The following is a 19,876-nucleotide window of genomic DNA, read 5'->3' as shown; positions in this document are numbered from 1 at the left end:
AAAAAGATAAGGTCTCCGAGGGACAAGGCTGAGCTGCGGTCATTTTTTGGCACAATAGAGTTCTATCATAGATTTGTTGAGAACTTTGCAGATGGTGTGAATAAGTTGATAGGTTTGTTGAAGAAAGTGGTTGATTTCAAGTGGGATAATGACTGTGAGAGTGAATTTCATGAAGTAAAAAGGAGACTACATATGTCTAAAGCATTGGCCATGTTCGATTCCAAGAAGAGAAGCATAATTTTGGTGGATGCTAGCGAGTCAGGGATTGTTGATTTATCTCGAGTTGATATGGAGGGCAATGAAGAAGTGGTGACTCATGCTTCCAGGATGCTGAGGGGTGCTGAATTAAATTATTCGGTATTGGAAAAGGAGGCGTTAGCTTGCCATTGGGGAATTGATAAGCTCAAGACCTTTTTGTGGGGATCAGAATTCACACTGCAAACAGACCATAAACCGCTTAAAGTCATTTTCAAATGTAAAGGGTTGGAAAAGGTGTTTAGGAGGGTGGCGTGCTGGGTGGCGAGATTGCAGTGCCACAAATTCAGCATTGAGGTAATTGTTGGAAAGGAGAACGTGCGTGTTGACCATGTTTCTAGAGTGCATGTTGATGATTGTGTGATGGATCCAAGAGAGACTCGGAGGATGTTATTACAGGTATGGTTTATGTCACCCAGGAGGGGGTGATTACCAGAGAGGAGTGGGAAAATGAGTTGAGGTCAGAAGAGAAGTGGAAACACATTGTTGATTTTGTCCAAAATGGTTGGCCAGAAAAGAGATTGAGTGGGGAGGAGAGGGCGTTATGGGAAGTGAAGACAGAATTGAGTGTGAAATGTGGACTGTTATATCGCTGGGATTGGCTGGTGATTACAGGGAAGCTGCATGAAAGAATCATTGAAATTAGTCATCAAGGGCATATTGGGATTTTCAAAACAAAAGAGATAATCAAAGAAGATTATTGGTGGCTTAGATTGGATTGAGAAATTGAGACAGTGATTGGGACTTGTGTCGAGTGTGAAAAGTCTGCTAAAAATGTTCATGCCAAGTTATAACCCATGATCAAAGTTGATGCCCTGTAGGGGTGTGGCACGACCTGTCCATGGACATTGTTGGGCCCATGGATTTAGGATGTGGCCGCGGGAGATTTGTTGTGGTGGTGGTAGATATGTTTTCCAGGTGGACTGCGTTCAGAGTGGTGAGGGAGGTGTCGTCCCAATTTATGGTGGAATTTTTGCAAGATGTTTTTGAGAGGGACGGTTGGTCAAGGAATATTTTGACAGATAATGATACGCAGTGTGTGGGAGGTTTGTTCCAAGAGTATTTGAGGAGGTGTGGAATAAAGCATAGGCGTACTGCTCTTTATGAACCCCAAACTAATGGGATGGTTGAGAGGGCGTATCGATGTATTATGGAGGCTGTGCGGATGTGTGCTGTGTCTGGAAGAGATAAGAAAATTGCAATGAAAGAACGGCTGTATGTCCTGCGATTAGCCCCACATGTGGAGACTGGCATTAGTCCTTTTCGAACTGATGAGGGTAGAAAGCCCAAAACATTAGTGTCACCAGCATGGCTGGGGAGAGCCAGGGAGACAAGTGTTGTGGTGCATGAGATACGAAGAAGAATGGATATGAGGAAGGATAGATGGGTGAAGAAAGTGAATGAGAGACTCCCAAAGTGTGCTGGTGCAGTAGAGGTGGGAGATTTGGTTTGGGTGAAGAAGGGTGTAGTAAAGAGGAAGGGTGAATTGTTATATTCCGAGCCGGTGAGGGTGTCTCAGGTGTTAAGAGGGGCAGTTAGACTGCAAAGCGGGCAAGTGCGGAATTTATCGAGGATTGTTAAAACTCGTTGAATATCCTATGTGCAATTGTTACTGTGACTGCATTGAAAATTTGTAGTAGTTTGCTCTCTCGAGCTCTATCTCTCTATTTTTTTGTTTGTTTCCCGTGCTTGTGTATCTTTTATTCAACCTAATGTAAATACTGTGGGGATGTTTTGTTTGTTGGGGGAGGAGGGTGTGTTGTGTAGTGCTCTGACTCATGGGAGAAATTCTGCAGTGTAATATTTATACTGAATGCCTGTCGGTGTTCTGTAAGGGAATGCTTAGGTTGGAATTAAGGCAGTTGGAGGAGGGAGCTGTGAGAGGTGGTTGGGGATCTTTAGTGTACATATTTTACTTGGAATAAATCCAAACTCTGCTATTGTATGGAGTCTCAGTAGCATCCTTTCAGTATTCAGAGGGGTATTCAGAGGAAGAGGAAATCCCAAATGTGGAAAAGATTATGGTTAATGTGATTAATGATGATGATGAAATGGAGTGCAAAAATCCATATGCTTTTGTGAAACCTAATGGGTGTGAAGTTAGAATGATGGCAGATTCAGGATCTAAAATTTCATTAATGTCCAAGAAGTTGTTTGAAGAGGAAATGAATGGGGATGTTAGAAATTTATTTGAGCTAGACATTAATCCTGGGGGGTATAATGAGGACCGAATTGAACTTTAAGGATATTTCATCGCAGATTTTGAATTTAGGGGAAGGTATGCCAAAGGAAAGGTTTACATCACTAAAAAAGGGAAAACTTTGTTTGGTTGAAGGGACCAGAAAAGACTAATGGTAAGATTGGATCCCGATCACAATGAGCAGATGAAGCAGATAAATACTTCTATGTGTGTGGAAGATAAGTATGAAAAAGTGTTTAGAAAAGAGATTGGTAAAGTGAGAGGTATTCAGCATCAGATTCTGGTGAAGAAGTAATATGTTCCTATGAGAGCAAAGTTGAGATCTGTTCCTTTCGCTTTGAGGGAGGAAGTAAAGAAAGAACTGGAGAAATTGACAAAAATGTATGTGATTGAAAGAGCTGGCAGTGTGGACTGGATTTCTCCACTAGTGATTGTAAAAAAAGCCATCTGGAGATTTGAGATTGTGTGTGGATTTAAGGGAGGTAAATAAAGTGATTAGGCTCGATAGACATCAATTGCCCAATATGAGCGAAATGTTATCGATGGTTGGGCAGGGAAAGATCTTTTCCAAACTTGATATGGCATATGCGTACCATCAGGTTGAACTTGAAGAGAAGTCCAGAAAGTTAACGTCTTTCATCACTCATGAAGGTGTATTTCAGTACAAGCGAATGCCATTTGGGCTGGTATCTGCATCCTCTGTTTTTCAGAACATTATGGATAGGTTGTTTGGCAGAATAAGTGGTGTATTTTGCTTTGAAGATGACAATCTAGTATCTGGAGAGAATGTGGAGAAACATGACCAGAGGTTAAGTGAAGTGTTGAAAATTTGGAGTGAGAGTGGCATAACTCTAAGGAAAGAAAAGTGTGTATTTTATGGTGACAAGGTAGAGTACCTGGGACATTTAATATCTGCCCAGGGTATAAAGCCGAAAGACTCAATGGTCACTACTATCAAAGAAATTTGCAGATCCCTCAGAATCTTAGAGTTTTATCAAAAATATATAAAAAATTATGCAGAAAAGGTCACTGAGATGAGAAAGTTATTGAGAAAAAATGTAGAGTTTGTGTGGAATGATGCGTGCCAGATGGAATTTAAAAAGATTAAGGAGGAAATAAATCTGGCTGAACCTTTAAAGAAATTTGACACGCGAAGAAAGTGGGTGCTCAACGTTAATGCGAGCAATGTGGGTTTAGGGGTGGTTTTGTCCCAAATGAAGGTTGAGGGAGGAAAATAAATTGTAGTGCATGCCTCTAGAGCATTGAGAGGTGCGGAATTGAGGTACTCAGTCCTGGAAAAAGAGGCCTTAGGTTGTTTATGGGCGATTGAGAAGTTCAAAAGTTTCGTATGGGGCACACATTTTGTGATTAGAACCGAACACAGGCCATTAAAGTCGATTTTTGAAAACAAAGGATTAGATAAGGTATCCCAGAGAGTTGCCGGGATTTGGTTACCGGATTACAGTGTCATAGCTTTGAGGTGGCGGTCATATCAGGAAAGGAAAATGTATTTGGGGATTGTTTGTCCAGATTAGCAATGAAGGAGAATAAAGAGACTCAAGATGAGGAAATACAAATGGTTTTTGCCAACACTGATAATGTGGTATGTAAGGAAGAATGGGTGAGCGCAGTAGATAATGATGAATTGTTGTCAAAAGCGAAAGTGTATATTCAAAGTTATTGGCCCAGAAAAAGGCTATCCCGGGAAGAGTGTCAGAGGAGGTGGTGTTTGGTGTTTTAAGTCCGATGTAAATGGGCTATGGGACATGAAGGTTCATATTGGTAATGGTTGATGCATTCTCCCGCTGGTGCGAGTATAAGATAGTTAGAGACATACATGGAGGAAGTATTGTTAAGTTTTTACGCAAGGTATTTGGGAGAGAAGGATTTCCCAACTAAATTCTGATGGATAATGCTCTTCAGTTTACGGGAGGATGCTTTAAAGAATATGCGAGGAATTGTGGCAGAGTACATTGTACCATCCCAAAGGGAATGGGTTGGTGGAAAGAATGAATAGATGTTTTTATGGAGGGTGTTCGATTGGCGAAAGCGTGTGGTGTGAGTAGGAGTTTAGCAGTAGAAGAAAGAATGGGCACGTTTAGAATGGCACCACCTTCTGTTACAGGAGTTTCATCATTTGAATTGATGAGAGTGCGCAAAGGATATTCTTTGGTGTGTCCCCCTTGGATGGAAAGGGGAGTGGAAAGGGGAGTGGAATCAGATTGTGGAATTGAAAAGTTGAGAAAAGATCTCAGAAACAAGAAAGAGCAGTCTGTTATGAGGGAGAACTGGAGAAGAGGGAATAAGGAACTCAGAGTGGAATGTGGAGATTATGTGAGGATCAGGAAGGCAGTGATCAAGAAGAAGGGAGATCCTTTGTATTTGGATCCCGTACGTGTGGTAGCAGTGTTGAGGGGTGCTGTGAGGTTGAGTGGAGGACAAGTTTGGAATAAAAATAGAATCGCTGTAGTGAGATGATCGTGTGTGTAATAAGAAAGGGAGATATGTTATGAAGTTGTCTCATTGTATGTAAATAGTTATGGCCATGCTTGCTATTCATAGAGAGCAATGTGTTCATTGTGTATGATGTAGTATAGTTCTATGTTGAATGTCACAGTGTAATATAGTTCTGAGCAGGGTGTCGTAGTCTGCCTGTGGCCAGAGTGTTTTTACTCTTAATGTTGCTTCTATTACTGTTTGCACTAACCAGCCAGGTGTAAGGTTGAGCTGGGGGTCTGTACTTCATAACCTGCAATAAAGGTCATTTTATCTCAATGGAAACTGCGTGGGACTATTCTTCAAAAACACCAATGACATCATCGCTTGGAGGCAAGAGGAACCCGGCGCAAGGCTCTCTGTAAATGACCTGATATTATTATGATGCCTGATTTATACTGCGGTTTGTGTTTTCTAGCTATTTATCATTTCTACCTAAAAAGCCCTGAGATATAATAATAATATTAATAACAATGTTAACTAGTGTTTCATGCAACAGTCTTTACTATTACCACATTTAACATTATTTACTTTCTGATCTTAAATCAGTGAAATGCTGAGTAGCCTCTGCTCGGACTTGATCCAGCAACCTGTGGGTTGAATGCAGATATTGTCAGCAAACACACAACTGACACTGGATGCATAAAAATAGTATTGTTTAAAATACTGTGCACACTTCTCAAACCTGGGAACAGGTTTACATGACATGATATGATATGATATATGATATGATGTGGCATTTATAACACGCTTGTACACAAGTGTTTCTAGGCGCAACAAGGCAATGAGGGGGAAACAAATGTGGACAAAATAACGATCTTACTAGGCCTTGTGTCATTAAGATCACGCAAGTGCAGGGAAGATGGAAGGGGAGAAGTTCCAGGGGGCAGGGGACTGTAGGGTTGCAGATACAGACCCTTAAGTGCTGGGGAGACCGGCGGCAGTGTGAGGGTAACTGGACATGCAGGAGCCTGGACCCGAGTACAGAGGGTGATCAGTGCACTGAGCAGTCAGGCGCATCAGCAGGGTAGAGGAAGAGAGAAAACGGAAGCGAAAAGGAATGTCTTGAGTTGCTTCCGGAACCAGAGGTGGTTCTGCTCAAGTTTGAGAGAGGCAGGGAGGCTGTTCCAGAGGGAGGTCCCAGCCGAGGAAATAGATCTGCTCCCAACGTTATGCTATGAGAAGCGTCTCAACCTCAGAGTTGGAGGTGGATGAGCAGAGTGCTCGAGATGGAAGATTTTTTGGAAGAGAAAGTTGAAGGTAGAGGTAGAGTGGTCTGAGGCCCTAGAAAGCCTTGTGGACAATGCAGAGGGTCTTGAAGTTGATCCTTTGAGCCATGGGGAAGCAGTGAAGAGATTTCAGAGCTGGAGAGATACAATCCCTGGGCTTGAGGCCAAGGACAAGTCTTGCAGTCCTGTTCTGGATAAGTTGTAAAGGTCGTAAAATACGTTGTAAAATCCGTCCGCGTTACATTTAGCTGAGTGAATTTGCTGTGAACCGAACCAAATATGGGATGCTCACAAGACAAATATAGGAATGGAAATAGAGAAGAAGCCCTCTTTCCAATGGATTGTGTCCTCCCACGTATTCCTCATCTTGTGATAATTCGTTATCTCCAGCTTTGCTGCTTCGGAAAAAAAATTCTCGGCAGAGGGCGCTGTGCTCGAGGTCGTGGCGTCGATTGTCCCTCGACGGACTCTGTACTCTGTCGACGTCACCAATGGTATAAATAGCTTGAGCAGGGCCCATTGCTTCAGTTCCGTTTTTCTGATCGCTTCACTATCGAGAACGGCGGGCTTCTATTTTCTGTGAAGAAAATGTCGTCATCTTCAACTCCTTCGACAGCCAAGATGGGGTTCAAGAATTCAAGAAGTGTTTAGATTGTGGATCTAAAATGTCGATCACTGATCCCCACCGGATTTGTCTCTGGTGTCTCGGTTCCAGTCACCGAACCGACGACTGCGGGTCCTGTCAATCCATGACCGAGAAAGCTCTTTGTGAGAGGAGAGGTAAACTGTCGGTGGGGAGGGAAGCCTCTAAGAAGGCTATGTCAAAAAGACATAAGAAAGCAACTGATTTGAAGGAATCTGATCGCCATAGGCACTCAAAGAGATCTCGATCTAGGAGTAGATAGAGACACTCTTCGTCATAATCTAAAAAAATGAAGAGGAGACATAGATCTCCCTCATCATCATCTTCTTCTTCAGAGTCGACTGAAGAAATCCGATGTCCGACTAAATCGGATTCTCCCAGTAAGTGGGAAGAATTCCGCAAAAAGATGATGGAGGTTTTCGAGAATGCGGCTGACCCCCTCGAAAGACCCTCGAAAAAGGCATACCCCTAAAGTCGCTCCATTGGACGACAAAGGGAAGCCAAGACTACCATGGCAAAGACCAGTAGCGTCAAGGAATCTAAAAGAACTCGAGTCGACGTAAACCCGTCGAAGACTCTTCGAGAGTCGAGCACTTCTCCTTTTGCCATGCAAAAAACACAAGCCGTCGAAGACTTCGACTTCGTCAACGCCCTCGGTGTCGATATCGAAAAACATCCTCGACGCCAGTATCAAAGTCATCTTCGAAGTCTTCGAAGACCCCTTCAACAATTTCGAAAGATTTATCAATTCCTTCGACGCGGATAGTAGAGGAAGAAAGGAGATTCACTCCATTGCCCAGATCAGAGTTATTCAAGTCTATGTCAGCAATTTATGAAGAATCTGCTTCAGAAGAGGACAAAGTTACTCCTCTTGGAGTTTCTTATGGTACAAGTCAAGGTCCTGAGGAACTTATTGATTAGGAATCTAGAATGAGAGACCCGAGTGATACTCTACATTCTACCAGTGGAATTGACACATCCCCAGAATTAGAGTTCGCCAGACCTGATCCTGCAGAGCATGCAGATGCTGGGTACAGGGGTCTTATGACCAGGGTAACTGAGTATATGGGTTGGGGTAATACTTCACCCATTTTTGAACAAGATGACATGATGGATATAATCGTCAAGGGACCTCAGAAAGATCCTGTTCTCCCTTTCCACAAGGCTCTTCAAAGGACTGTGGAGAAAAACTGGGAGAAACCAGAGAGGATTGCTGCTGCAGATAGCAGTTTTCCAAAAAAATATATACCAGCTGGAACGGATCCTGAATATTTGAATAAACATCCGACTCCAGAGAGTTTAGTCATTCAGGCAGCATTCACTTCAAAACAAACTGCTTATCCAACTATCCCTCCAGATAGAGAGGATAAAAAGTTGATGCCTGGGCACGTAAAGTTTTCACGTCAGGCAGTATGGCACTTAAGTCGGCAAATGTCACCTGTACCCTTGCCAGGTTTACCCATACCCTGTGGGACTGTATTTCGGCGACGGCTGATCATATTCCGGAAGGCGAGGAAAGGGAAGGCTTCCTGAATATAGTTAAAGACGGGAAGGAGGCAATGGGGGAATGTCTCCAGTCTGGACTGGATACTGCTGATAGTATCAGCAGATCCATGGCTGCAAGCGTTGTGCTACGCAGATTTGCGTGGTTGACGAAGTCGGGGTTTTGCACCAAACGTGCAAGCTAGACTCCTCAACATGCCCTTTGATGGCTCGAGGCTCTTTGGCAGAAAGGCTGATGAAAGCCTAGAAGAACTTCAGACCTCGAAAGCGGCAGCTAAATCACTTAGCGCCTCTTTGCGCCAGCCTCTAAAACCCTAGTCCGGCTCATCTTCCTGGAGGGGTCCTTCTTTTCGATACTACTCATCTTTTGGTAGAGGAAGAGGACAGGCTTCTCAAAGGGGCAAAAGAAACTTCCCTCGTGGAGCACAAGTAAGAGGTGCAAAATCAGCCTCAGGAGCGGCATCTGTACCCTCAGCCACTCCTGCAGGCACCTCAAAAGCCCTCTTAGACTTTGTTGCACAAAACACCAGTGGGAGGCAGGACTCTCAGCATCTGAAGGAATGGCAGGGCATTACCTCAGATGCATGGGCACTGGAAACAGTAGCCCAAGGTTACTGCCTCCCCTTCCAAAAAAGGCCTCAGAATCATCCACCGGGAGCCAACTCTGCCAAAATTCTGGATCCGCTCCTGTTGCAGGAAATTTTAACCCTGCTAGAGAAAGGTGCCTGTAGCGGAGAGGAACAGGTGTTGGTACTCCCCATATTATCTCATCCCAAAAAAGGACGGAGGACTGAGACCCATCTTGGACTTGAGAAACTTGAACAAGTTCCTCAGGAAGGACAAGTTCAAGATGGTGACTCTCTCAGATCCTTCAGGTTCTCCAACTCCAAGATTGGTTGGTATCATTGGACCTTCAGGATGCTTACTTTCATGTGCCAATTCATCCAAAGCACAGAAAGTACCTGAGGTTTGCGATTGGCAATTCTCATTATCAATTTCGAGTTCTGCCATTCGGGTTGAACTCCACCCCGAGGGTTTTCACCAAACTGTTGACGGTTGTGGCAGCAAGTCTCAGGAGAGGGGGCATTCACATCTACCCCTACGTGGACGATTGGTTGATCAGAGCAAGTTCTCCAGAACAAGCTCAGGAACATCTTTCGATCACCTGCCACTTCCTCCACAAATTGGGCTTCTCCCTCAATTTGAAGAAGTCCCACATGATCCCATCCCAGAAGCTCCAGTTTATCGGAGCAGTCTTGGACACTTCCTCGGGAAAAGCCTTGCCTCCCGAGGTGAGAGCTCTCCACATCCAGCAGATGGTAACAAAATTCCAGAATGCCCAACGTCTACCGGCCTTCGATTTTCTCAGGTTGCTTGGCCTCATGGCATCCTGCATTTTCCTAGTACCAGAGGCCAGGTTGAGAATGAGATCCCTTCAATGGGCACTCAGAACTCAGTGGTCCCAGTTCTCAGGGAATATGTCGGATCTTCTGCAAGTCCCGAGCGCAGTTGCTCAGGATCTTCTATGGTGGGCTTGCAACAACAACATTCTCGAGGGAGAGTCTTTTTGGCAACCATGGCCGGAGATAACAGTAGTGACGGATGCCTCACTCACAGGGTGGTGAGCACACGCCAACGATCTGACAATCAGCCGTCGTTGGTCTCCATCGGAGTCCAAACTACACATCAACCCTTCGGAGCTGAGGGCAATCAGACTAGCTCTGAAGGCCTTTCTGCCCTCTGTACATGGAAAGAATGTCCTGATAATGACGGACAACACGGTAGCCATGTACTACCTCAACAAAAGAGGAGGAGTAGGGTCACTACCACTGTGCAGAGAGGCAATGCAGAAGAACAAGGTGGCAGACGCTCTGAGCAGGGAGAGCACGGTGTCTCACGAGTGGGAGATAGCTCAGGAAGTCCTTCTGGAGATCTTCGCCCTTTGGGGAACCCCTCAAGTGGATCTGTTTGCCACCGCGATCAACGGGAAGTGCGATCAGTACTGCTCAAGGGAATTTCCTCAAAGAGGAGCTCTGGGAGACGCATTCGTAGTGGAGTGGAAGTTTCCACTGCTGTACGCGTTTCCCCCAGTCCCCGTGATTCCTCAAGTAATTAGGAGGTTGAGAAAGTTCAGGAAAACCATGATCCTAAATGCCCCGGATTGGGCCAGGAGGACGTGGTACCCGGTCCTTCTGGACATGTCCATCTGCCCTCCAATACGTCTTCCACAAAGAGAGGATCTTCTCTTGCAAGAGGAAGGTCAGGTTCTCCATCCAGAGGTCAAGACACTCAACCTTCACGCATTGTTTCTGAGAGGTTGAGATACAAGGATTGGGATCTTCCGGATGACGTAATGGAAATCTTGCTTTCGGCCAGAAGACCAGCAACAAAATCTTTGTACCGATGTCGCTGGAACAGGTTTAGTAACTGGTACAAAGACAAGGATGTGGACCCTTTTCAGTGTGGCACCCCAATGGTGCTTTCTTTTCTATTACATCTAGCTAATCTGGGGCTCCAGATAGAAACAATCAAAGGATACCTTGCTGTGCTGTGCATTTTCAAGCGCTCCTCGGAAGAGGTTTCATATTTCAAAATACCGTTAATCATTCAATTCTTAAAAGGGCTTACTAATGTATACCCTCCAGTACCTTTTCATGTACCAACTTGGGATTTAAATTTAGTACTAAAATTCTTGACTTGCATACCTTTTGAGCCTCTGCATTCATGTCCATTGAGGCTTTTAACTCTAAAAACTGTCCTTCTTGTGGCCCTATCATCAGCCCGCAGGGTTAGTGAACTTCAGGCTCTCTCATGCAAAACACCATATACTATTTTTTATAAGGATAAGGTAGTCCTTAAAGTTAAACCTTCGTTCTTACCAAAAGTAGTCTCGGACTTCCATTTGTCACAAAAAATAGTACTACCAACTTTTTATCCTCCTCCTCATCTGGGCAAGGAACAGGAGAGATTACACAGATTAGATCCCAAGAGGGCTCTTAGTTTTTACATCTCAAGGATGGCTAAATTGAGACAAGATGACCAACTATTCGTGGGTTATACTGGTCATAAATTAGGCTTATCTGTAACAAAACAGACCATTTCCCGCTGGATCATATTAGCCATAGTTGAATGCTACAGATTAGCGGGAAAAGAACCACCAGATGGGCTTCGTGCCCATTCTATAAGGGGAATGGCTACTTCTGTGGCTCTAAATAGGGGAGTCCCGGCAGCAGATATTTGTGCAGCTGCAACATTGAAAAAAAATGCATAATTTTGTTAAACATTATTGTTTGGATACTGCCTCCTCTAATGAGGGTTTATTTGCCAAGGCAGTTCTGCATTCTGTCCACGAAAACTGAAATTAGTGCTCTCGCCTCCAAAATTGCTACTGCTATGGGAGCCTATCACAAGATGAGGAATACGTGGGAGGACACAATCCATTCGAAGAACAAGTTACTTACCAACTGTAACATTCTTTCGACTGGATTTTCCTCCCACGTATTCCTCATCGACCCTCCCATCCTACCCCACAGTACATTTTACGTTTTCTTACACTTTCCTCTCACGAAGAATGTATCGGTCATGGGGCACGCCTGGGTGTTCCTCCTATATGTTTCATCGAAAAAACAGAACTGAAGCAACGGGCGCGGGTCGAGCTATTTATACCATTGGTGACGTCGACAGAGTACAGAGTCCGTCGAGGGACAATCGACGCCACGACCTCGAGTACAGCGCCCTCTGCCAAGAATTGTTTTTTCCGAAGCAGCGAAGCTGGAGATAAAGAATTATCACAAGATGAGGAATACGTGGGAGGAACATCCAGTCGAAAGAACGTTACAGTTGGTAAGTAACTTGTTCTTCTATGACTACAGGTCTAGAGTGGACCAGGTGTGTGTAACGCGGGTGGATTCGAGAACGCCCGTGTGAGAACCACAACGCCGAGAGGATCGAGCGAAGGTAAGTGAAACTTCAACAGTGATAAATAATTAGAGAAGGAATAATATGAAACAAAAGGCGACACGAAGACTAATGCATGTAGAGTAATAGACCAAGTCAGGTGGGGCACAAAGGAATGAGAGGACGGGTAGACAATACAGGACATGGCAACTGGAGTCCATGATTTTTTCACTCCATTCATTTGTCGAAAACATAGAACGGATATGCAATGGGAGCGGGTCCCTATACACCCAGGGGAGAATCAAACGCTGTTTCCAAGCGGTCATTCTGTGTAAATGGGCATAGCATGATGCCTTTACAAAAAACAGAATACACATGATAGTACAAAATGCATGCTATACGAGGCTCCAGGAGTGAGTCACCACAACTAAATGTGGGGGGTATAAGAAGATGGTGTGGCTACACAACAGCTAATATAGAGGAATGAAATAAACTGTGGTACAACACACGGGACTAAAAACCATTATTTGAAATAGGGAGTGAGAAGAGAGAACTCAGTGTTGACACGAGACATTACGTTTCTGTTTTCAGCACATGAGTACAAGTGGTGTGCCATTCAGTGACGTCTGGAGAAGTAAAGCTTCATGAAAGGTCACATCCATTTTGATTAAAATGGGACCAATGAAGAGGAAAGTACCCATCTGCAATCATCAGTGGACATCTGATACACTGGAGGATTCAAACATAACAGTAAGTATTTAATTCCTCAGACCTTTTAACATTGCTGGGAGACTGTATGTTGATATGTTGCCATAAAGATAAACAGATGGGGCCTGTTAGAGTAAAAGTGGGGTTTCTTCACCATAGGTGAGAAAAGAGCATGCTGCGGCGTCCACAGTCTTCCTTAAGCATTGGAGTAACTGTGCGTTGAATTAAGCGGACACAACGGGTGGCTGCCTAATAAAGAAGTGAGTATGCAACCTTGGTATCCATAATATTATGATTTTGGGGTCAAGACTAAGATAGATGATAGAGAAGCAGTGGGTATATTTAACCGAGGTTCTCCTTTGTTTTCAGGCCAAGGTACAATCTCTTAGTGGTGTAAAGCTTGGAAGGGACACAGCTCAGAACATGCGTACTTCCTCCAAAAATTATATGATTGGAGGTGAGTATGATGTGTGTAACTACTATGAAAGTTACTGAGTAACACAATAATAGTGCAGATTAAATAAACAAGAATGACAAGTAGAGGCGTGGATGGTAATAGATTTTATTTCTGTGTATTTTTATAGATGATGTCTCTCATCCCATCTTCTGTGAAGCAAGACATAATTGGTAATTCATTTTCTGTCCTGATGAAGGTTGTATCAATACAGGGGCAAGATTTGTGATGCCCTGCCTAGACAACCGAAACACGTGTCGACTTGTAAACCTGTTGTAAATTGTATACACAGAGAGATACGCCTGTACCGATGAAAGGGTATAAATAGAGTGTGTTGAGGAAATCTGTCAAATGGTCATAGATGTGACGCTACCATATTTTGATGCAGTAAAGAGAGATTTCCTGCATGTAAGTGTGAGTATGTATCTGTGATGGGATAACTGATTGTGAGCAATGTTTTATATACACAAAATGGATTACATATGCTGAATTTTGTATTTGGAATAAAATAAGGTTTTGAGAAAAGAATGGAGTATGAATATATTGTCATCCTCGATCTGCTGGTCCAGTGTGTCTGTTACAAGGTTACATGTGTATGAAAGCCAACAGAAGTTGCAGTCAAAAGAGAGACGGAAAGACCTGTGGAGAGGAGACAAACAAGAGACCTGTGTATGGGGAAAGAAACCGTGGTGGCACATGTGGGATTTCCAGGACACCTGCCTGAACTCTAGTGAGCAGGACCAGACGCCCCTGTGATGAGGGACGTGCAGCAGGAGCTGCAAAAGCATTGGAGAGCGGGACGCTGTCCACGTCTAGTTGAAGGTCATGGAGCAATTAGCGGGCCACAGACAAGCCTGAACGCGAGCAGGGTTCACACCAGCATGCCGAAGCTGGAGGGGGAAGCAGGGAAACATTGCTGCAGACCAGTGAGTGTCATGAGCACTGGACAGCCGGGGGCGTTCGTAGCGGGTGGCGTAGCCGCAATACATTACCGAATGACAGGAAAACATACAATTAAGATTTTTGTGTGCATATTGAACAGCGAACCAAATGGGAATAGGAAGATAAGAATATTGAACATTTATTATGCACCAAACTGAATGAAACATAACCAGTGAACACAAATAAACATATTGAACATGTATTATGCAACAAACTAAAGGAAGCTTAACCATTGAGCACATTGCCCATCTGATAAATACCAAGCAGAGTAAAATCAAGTAATTCAGCTGGTGGATTATAAAACTAAAGGAAACTTTATGGGCAAAGCAAGTGAAACAGAGACTGCCAAAGGGAAAGTGCCCAAATAACAATACTATCTAAGAAATTACATCAGTATGAAAGAGTGCCATAAACGGTGGGATACAGCTAGAACCACCACAAAGTGAATGTTATGAACACGTGCAATGCAGCAAAGACCGACAAGAGGTGTGTGACATACTCTGGCTGAGGCAGAGGAATACCAAAGAGAAGCCAAAGAAGTATAACTATTATACATAAAGCCAAGAGTACAACTGCACCTAGACCAGTGAGCCCAAAAAGACATCACTGAAAGGGGCACTGTCAGAGAATGGATGAAGCAATCCAAGGACATGGTCAAGATGACCATAGGTTGTGTTAACCTTTTTGTTTGAAAGACTGAAACAATTATAATTGGAGAAGTTGAAGTCTTGACGAAGGGAGCCCTGAGAGGTGAGACATGATTATAATTATAATTGTTCTTTTACAATACGTTTAATACCAGCGAGTAGTTTCTAAGCGCAGGATCGGGATTTGAATCTGTGTTGCGCTGGGTTGTCTTGCTTCTAAAACAAACGCATTGCCCCTGAGCTATTCTTCCTCCCTTGCACATGCTGTCTCGTGGAAAAGCTTCAATACCATTTTCTTTTGAAATACATTGCTTGGAACTTGGGGAAGGGAACCCTGAGAATTTTTTGGAACTTTCTTTAACTTGGGGAAGGGAGCTAAAGAAGAAGCTGAGAGCTGGCAGCAGCTACAAACTTTGTGTTGAACACTATTTCTGTTGATTTTGACATCCTTACACACTGTTTATCTTTAGTTGTGAAGGCAAGAATAGGTTTCGGACACAGACAGACTCTTAAATTGAACTCTTTGACTCAGACTTTCCTTAGTGTCATTCAGGTAGGGGAATACCACGTTAACATAAGGCAAGTTAGGCCTTCAGCCATCCTGATATTTAAGTTAATACATATCTTGTATTTGAATTGTAAGTCTGTTGTCTGTGTTGTACTTCATGATGCCTTCACAAGCAGTTAGCGCTATGAGCCTAAAGTTGACCCTGTGCTCTACTGTCCACATCTTTACCACTCTTGCAGGCAAAGGGGAGGGGAATCAGGACGTTGTCCTCTTCAGTATAGGATGCATGCAGAACGCTGTTCACAAGCCTAACAAACAAGAGTGAAATATCAACACTGCTGTCCACCGTGCTTTAAAAAATATAATTAGCAAATTACATAAAACAAAAGTAAAGCATCCAAGAGGCAAAGCAGAGAGGGGTGAATATGCGTTCACTTTAGCATTCATCAGTGGAGGACCACTAATATTGCTTGATGAGAGCTTAAAATATGACACCACAAAGAGAGGGGCACACTGTCACTGCAAACTGCCAGCACAAGCCCCTCTGCAAACCCAAATACCAGCGCTCTCCCTCTCAAGTACGAGTGACAAGAACAGCCTAAGCTGCTTATCTGTTGACCCGCCACACGCATGAGTCATTAACAGCAGAGCAGACACGCAAAGAAGACAAAGCAAGCAAAAGAAACCCTGGGGGCGTGGTTTGGGCGGGTTGGGTGGAAGTAGGTGGGAATGCATATAGGCATGCCCATGCGTGCATAATGGGTGGGTTCATAACTGAAGAATATCAGCTGTAGTGTCCCTCCTCATATCCCACTGTAGCTCCCCTCTAGCATTCCCATGCCAATAGTTTGGCCACATAGGCCAAAACCTAAAAAGAAAATGCATATCTTAAAATCGCAAACTTTAACATGAAGAATGCCTTAAGAAAAGCAAAGGCCAATCATATTACAACTTGCATAAGTAGCAAAAATAACACTGTAAAATACATTGGTCAGCCATTAAGGTGAATACAGCAAAAATGGCCAGAAATATAATGTTGCACATTGCAAAGCAAAGAACGTTGATAAGAAAACATAATTTTCCACAAGCCTGATTCCCATCTCATAGAAGAAAAAAGGAAATAGAAGTAGAAGAAGTTATATTACTTTGGCCAAAGTGAACGCTTTCAGTCACTAAAATAAAAGGTAAACCATTTTTTAAGAGGGCATGATCCTGTATGGACATGTCATAGGCCTGCCACTTCATCAGGGCATCGTTACCCTATTAAGAAAGATTAATGTGCATACCTTGCTTTTGAATTATCACAGCACTCTTTGATAGTTATTGGGACACTAGTGACGGCAGTGGAGAGCCATGTTGATCTGCCTAACCTTTATTACCCACCCCTTTTTATTAGACGAGGAAGAACAACAAAATGCTACTTCAGTGCTGAACCTTAATCTGCTGATAAGCACACTCCAATTCAAAGGGGAGACATAGAACCATCCATTGGAGTCCTACTTCTTTTTCTTTTTCTTGCCATCAGCGGTGTCCTGATCGGGTTGGGTATTGCTAACACGGCTGCCCGCATTCTGTAGCTCTGGCCCTCGGAACCGGTCAAGAAAAGAGTCGGGCCTTTGCTCCTGGTCTTGCAGGCTCTTCTGTGCCCATTCTCTGAGAACCACGACCAGCCGGACGATTCTGTCAAAGAAAGGGAAGTCGTCATAGGTCACTCAGTAACCTGTTATCATTTGCAATCAATGATCTCATCTTACCATGATTACAGCTCAAGAATATTGACAAATACATATAACAGTGAGGCCACATTTCAGACAGTGGTTCTAAACCCAGAACCAAAACATAAGCTTTCGAAATGTTAGAAGCACAAAAATCCGAAATAAAAGTCATACATACAAAAAAATGTAAAAAGAAATACAAAAATAATGTAAAATGGAATTGCGAATGGAAAATATATTTTCATTAAAACGAAATAAAAGCCACATGACGGCTGTTAGGTATTTCAGTAGCTCAGCCTTACTGCTGATGTGCCTAAAGATGGTGAGATTGTGAAAATGGGGCTGATGCAGGACAAAGCACAAATTCTCTTTGTAGTAGACAGTGGACAAAAAGGGAGCACAGAAACGGGGAGAGGAATCAGTATGGGGGAATAAGGTTATGAGATGGATGCTCTCTTAAAAAACAGATGGGGATAAACAAAATAGAGCAATTTGGATAAATTGGGGGCGAATGTGGAAAGAGAAGAAAATGGAAGCGATTTGGTCAATAAAAAACAAAAAGTAATAAAGTTTAGCTCCTATAATAAAGTGATACCAAAGGTAAAGAGACACATGCAGATACCAGACTGTATGATTGCAGATAGAGAAACAAGTGTCCTGACAAAAGATGGAAAATGAGGGATTAATTGATTAGTTGTTTTTTAAGTCAAATATTTGTTTTTTAAAACAAGTGGAAATATTATAGTCAGTTTTGTTTCAAATTAAAAAGGCCTGGCTAAACAATGTAAAACGAAATAAGGCCGGCAAAGGTGTTACAGTCGATATTGTATGTTTCCACGTAAAGTCACAGAACAGTTTTCATGTTAACACGCAACCCAGTCTTTCATTCACTCAAATGAACGGCATACAAACAAGCGTACAAACATCATGATCAACGTCATTGCGTTGCCAAGTCAATGTGATTAATAGGTTGGTGTCAATGGGATGGTAACTCTAGCAAGGAAGCTAACTTGTGTACCAATACCAGATCTACTGACAACTCATAATGTCCATTGAAACGAATAATCTGAAATGGACTATACACTCACAGATGTCTCCATTCCCAGGCTGCTATTGGGTGGTTGCATTGTGAAACTGATCATCCCATTTGTTGTGCTCCAACAGCTGGCGTTGTTTGCTGGCATGCTAGATCGGTTTGTGTTTGACTTGAGATTTGTAAACATAGGGCCTCATTACGAGGCTGGCGGTAGTACAGGCATGGCTGCTGTCGGTATTTTATTTTTTCCGGTGCCCAGAAATGGGCAATTACTGGGTCATTACAGCCTTGCCGGATCCGCTATTTGCCCATTCCTGGGCACCGGGAAAAATTCTTCCACATTCTCATTTGACGCTTAAATAGGAATGGGGAAGCCTGATGCAGCGGTACTGTTTTGAACGGTGCCGGTGCATCCGACCTGCTGAGCTCCTGGGTGCCAGGTCAGACCTGGCGGGCAGAAAGGCACATGCAAGCATAACTCTTAATTTGCCGGTTCGGGAACTATGGTACCGGCAAGCTTACCGGTACCATAGGTCCCAGATCGGCAAACTTATAATGAGGCCCAATGTCATTGTTTCCCGGAAAAGGGATTGGGCCTCATTACGAGTTTGGCGGTAGCCGTGCTCTTATTAAGGGCACGGCTACCACCAAACTCGCTACCGGCACCCGCAAATGGGCCATTACCGGCCCATTACGAGATGAATAACGGTCCCAGTGCTATCACGAGTTCTGCTCGCAGGTGCCGGTCTGCACGCCTGGTCAGACCATGCATGCAGTCCGGCACCGGCAAGCAGAAATTGTAATTTGGCAGAGAGGTAACAACGGCGCCGGTAGCACTACCGGCACCGTTGTTGCCTTTCCGCCACACTCGTAATGAGGTCCATTGTTACTTATATCATACTTGGAATTTAGAATTCGTTCACTTTATGAAGCAGAATTCAGTCCATCAATCAAAACACTCAGTCAAAGTCTCTGTGTGGTAGTATGCAGATTAGTCTTGCAGTACATTATGCCACAACATAGTTAGGAATGAAAGTAACATCATACAGTAATGTAACTTAACACTTTGTTATTAGTAGTTTGACAAGGACTATCAAAATGCCAAAAACATTATTAGGTTTAGAAAATGTAGTGTTCCAGCTCATTTTGGTTGAGTATTTTTATTTTTTGTTTTCATCAATGTTTTTTTTGGTAGGAACCCAATCCCCATTGTGCATCCTGGCTCCATGAAGAGAGGTGGGCTATGACACACGGAGCAGTGAGGGTGCATACCAAGGGAATTAGTAAAGATATACAAGCATGAAAACAGAGGCTGAAGCTTCTGTGCCCTTACACCTTACTCTGCAACGCTCTCCCCTGCACTTCTGATCAGTCTAACTCTGTGATTATTTTTTTGTTTTTTAATCTCTTTATTTATTTATTTTTTTAAAGGTAACAACAAACAAATAAACAACACACAAGTAACATATGCAATTCAGCAGAATAAAACCATCATTATAAGTAAATAACAATCAGAATAAAAAGAAATTGCACATTTGAAACAAAAAATAAATCCAAATCACTAACATCTAACAATGGCTTTCCAAATAACAGATGAGAAAAAAGACACAAAAACAAAAACACATGGGACGTAACCAGACGCA

General features: G+C 43.3%; 1 protein-coding gene across 1 annotated transcript in view; it reads right to left on the bottom strand.

Annotated features, from left to right (window-relative positions):
• The window catches only part of CNGA2 (cyclic nucleotide gated channel subunit alpha 2), a 379,775-nt gene that overhangs the window by 186,784 nt on the left and 173,115 nt on the right, over positions 1–19,876 (bottom strand). The window contains exon 3 of the mRNA XM_069613057.1: positions 16,983–17,162. Coding sequence (XP_069469158.1) covers positions 16,983–17,162 — 180 coding nt within the window. The remainder of the gene's footprint in view (positions 1–16,982; positions 17,163–19,876) is intronic.

The sequence above is a fragment of the Ambystoma mexicanum genome, chromosome 5p, assembly GCF_040938575.1.
Source record: "Ambystoma mexicanum isolate Mex_15411 chromosome 5p, UKY_AmexF1_1, whole genome shotgun sequence".
Taxonomy (NCBI): Eukaryota; Metazoa; Chordata; class Amphibia; order Caudata; family Ambystomatidae; genus Ambystoma; species Ambystoma mexicanum.
Note: the sequence above shows the minus strand (reverse complement) of the source record. Positions and strands in the feature narration are given on the sequence as shown.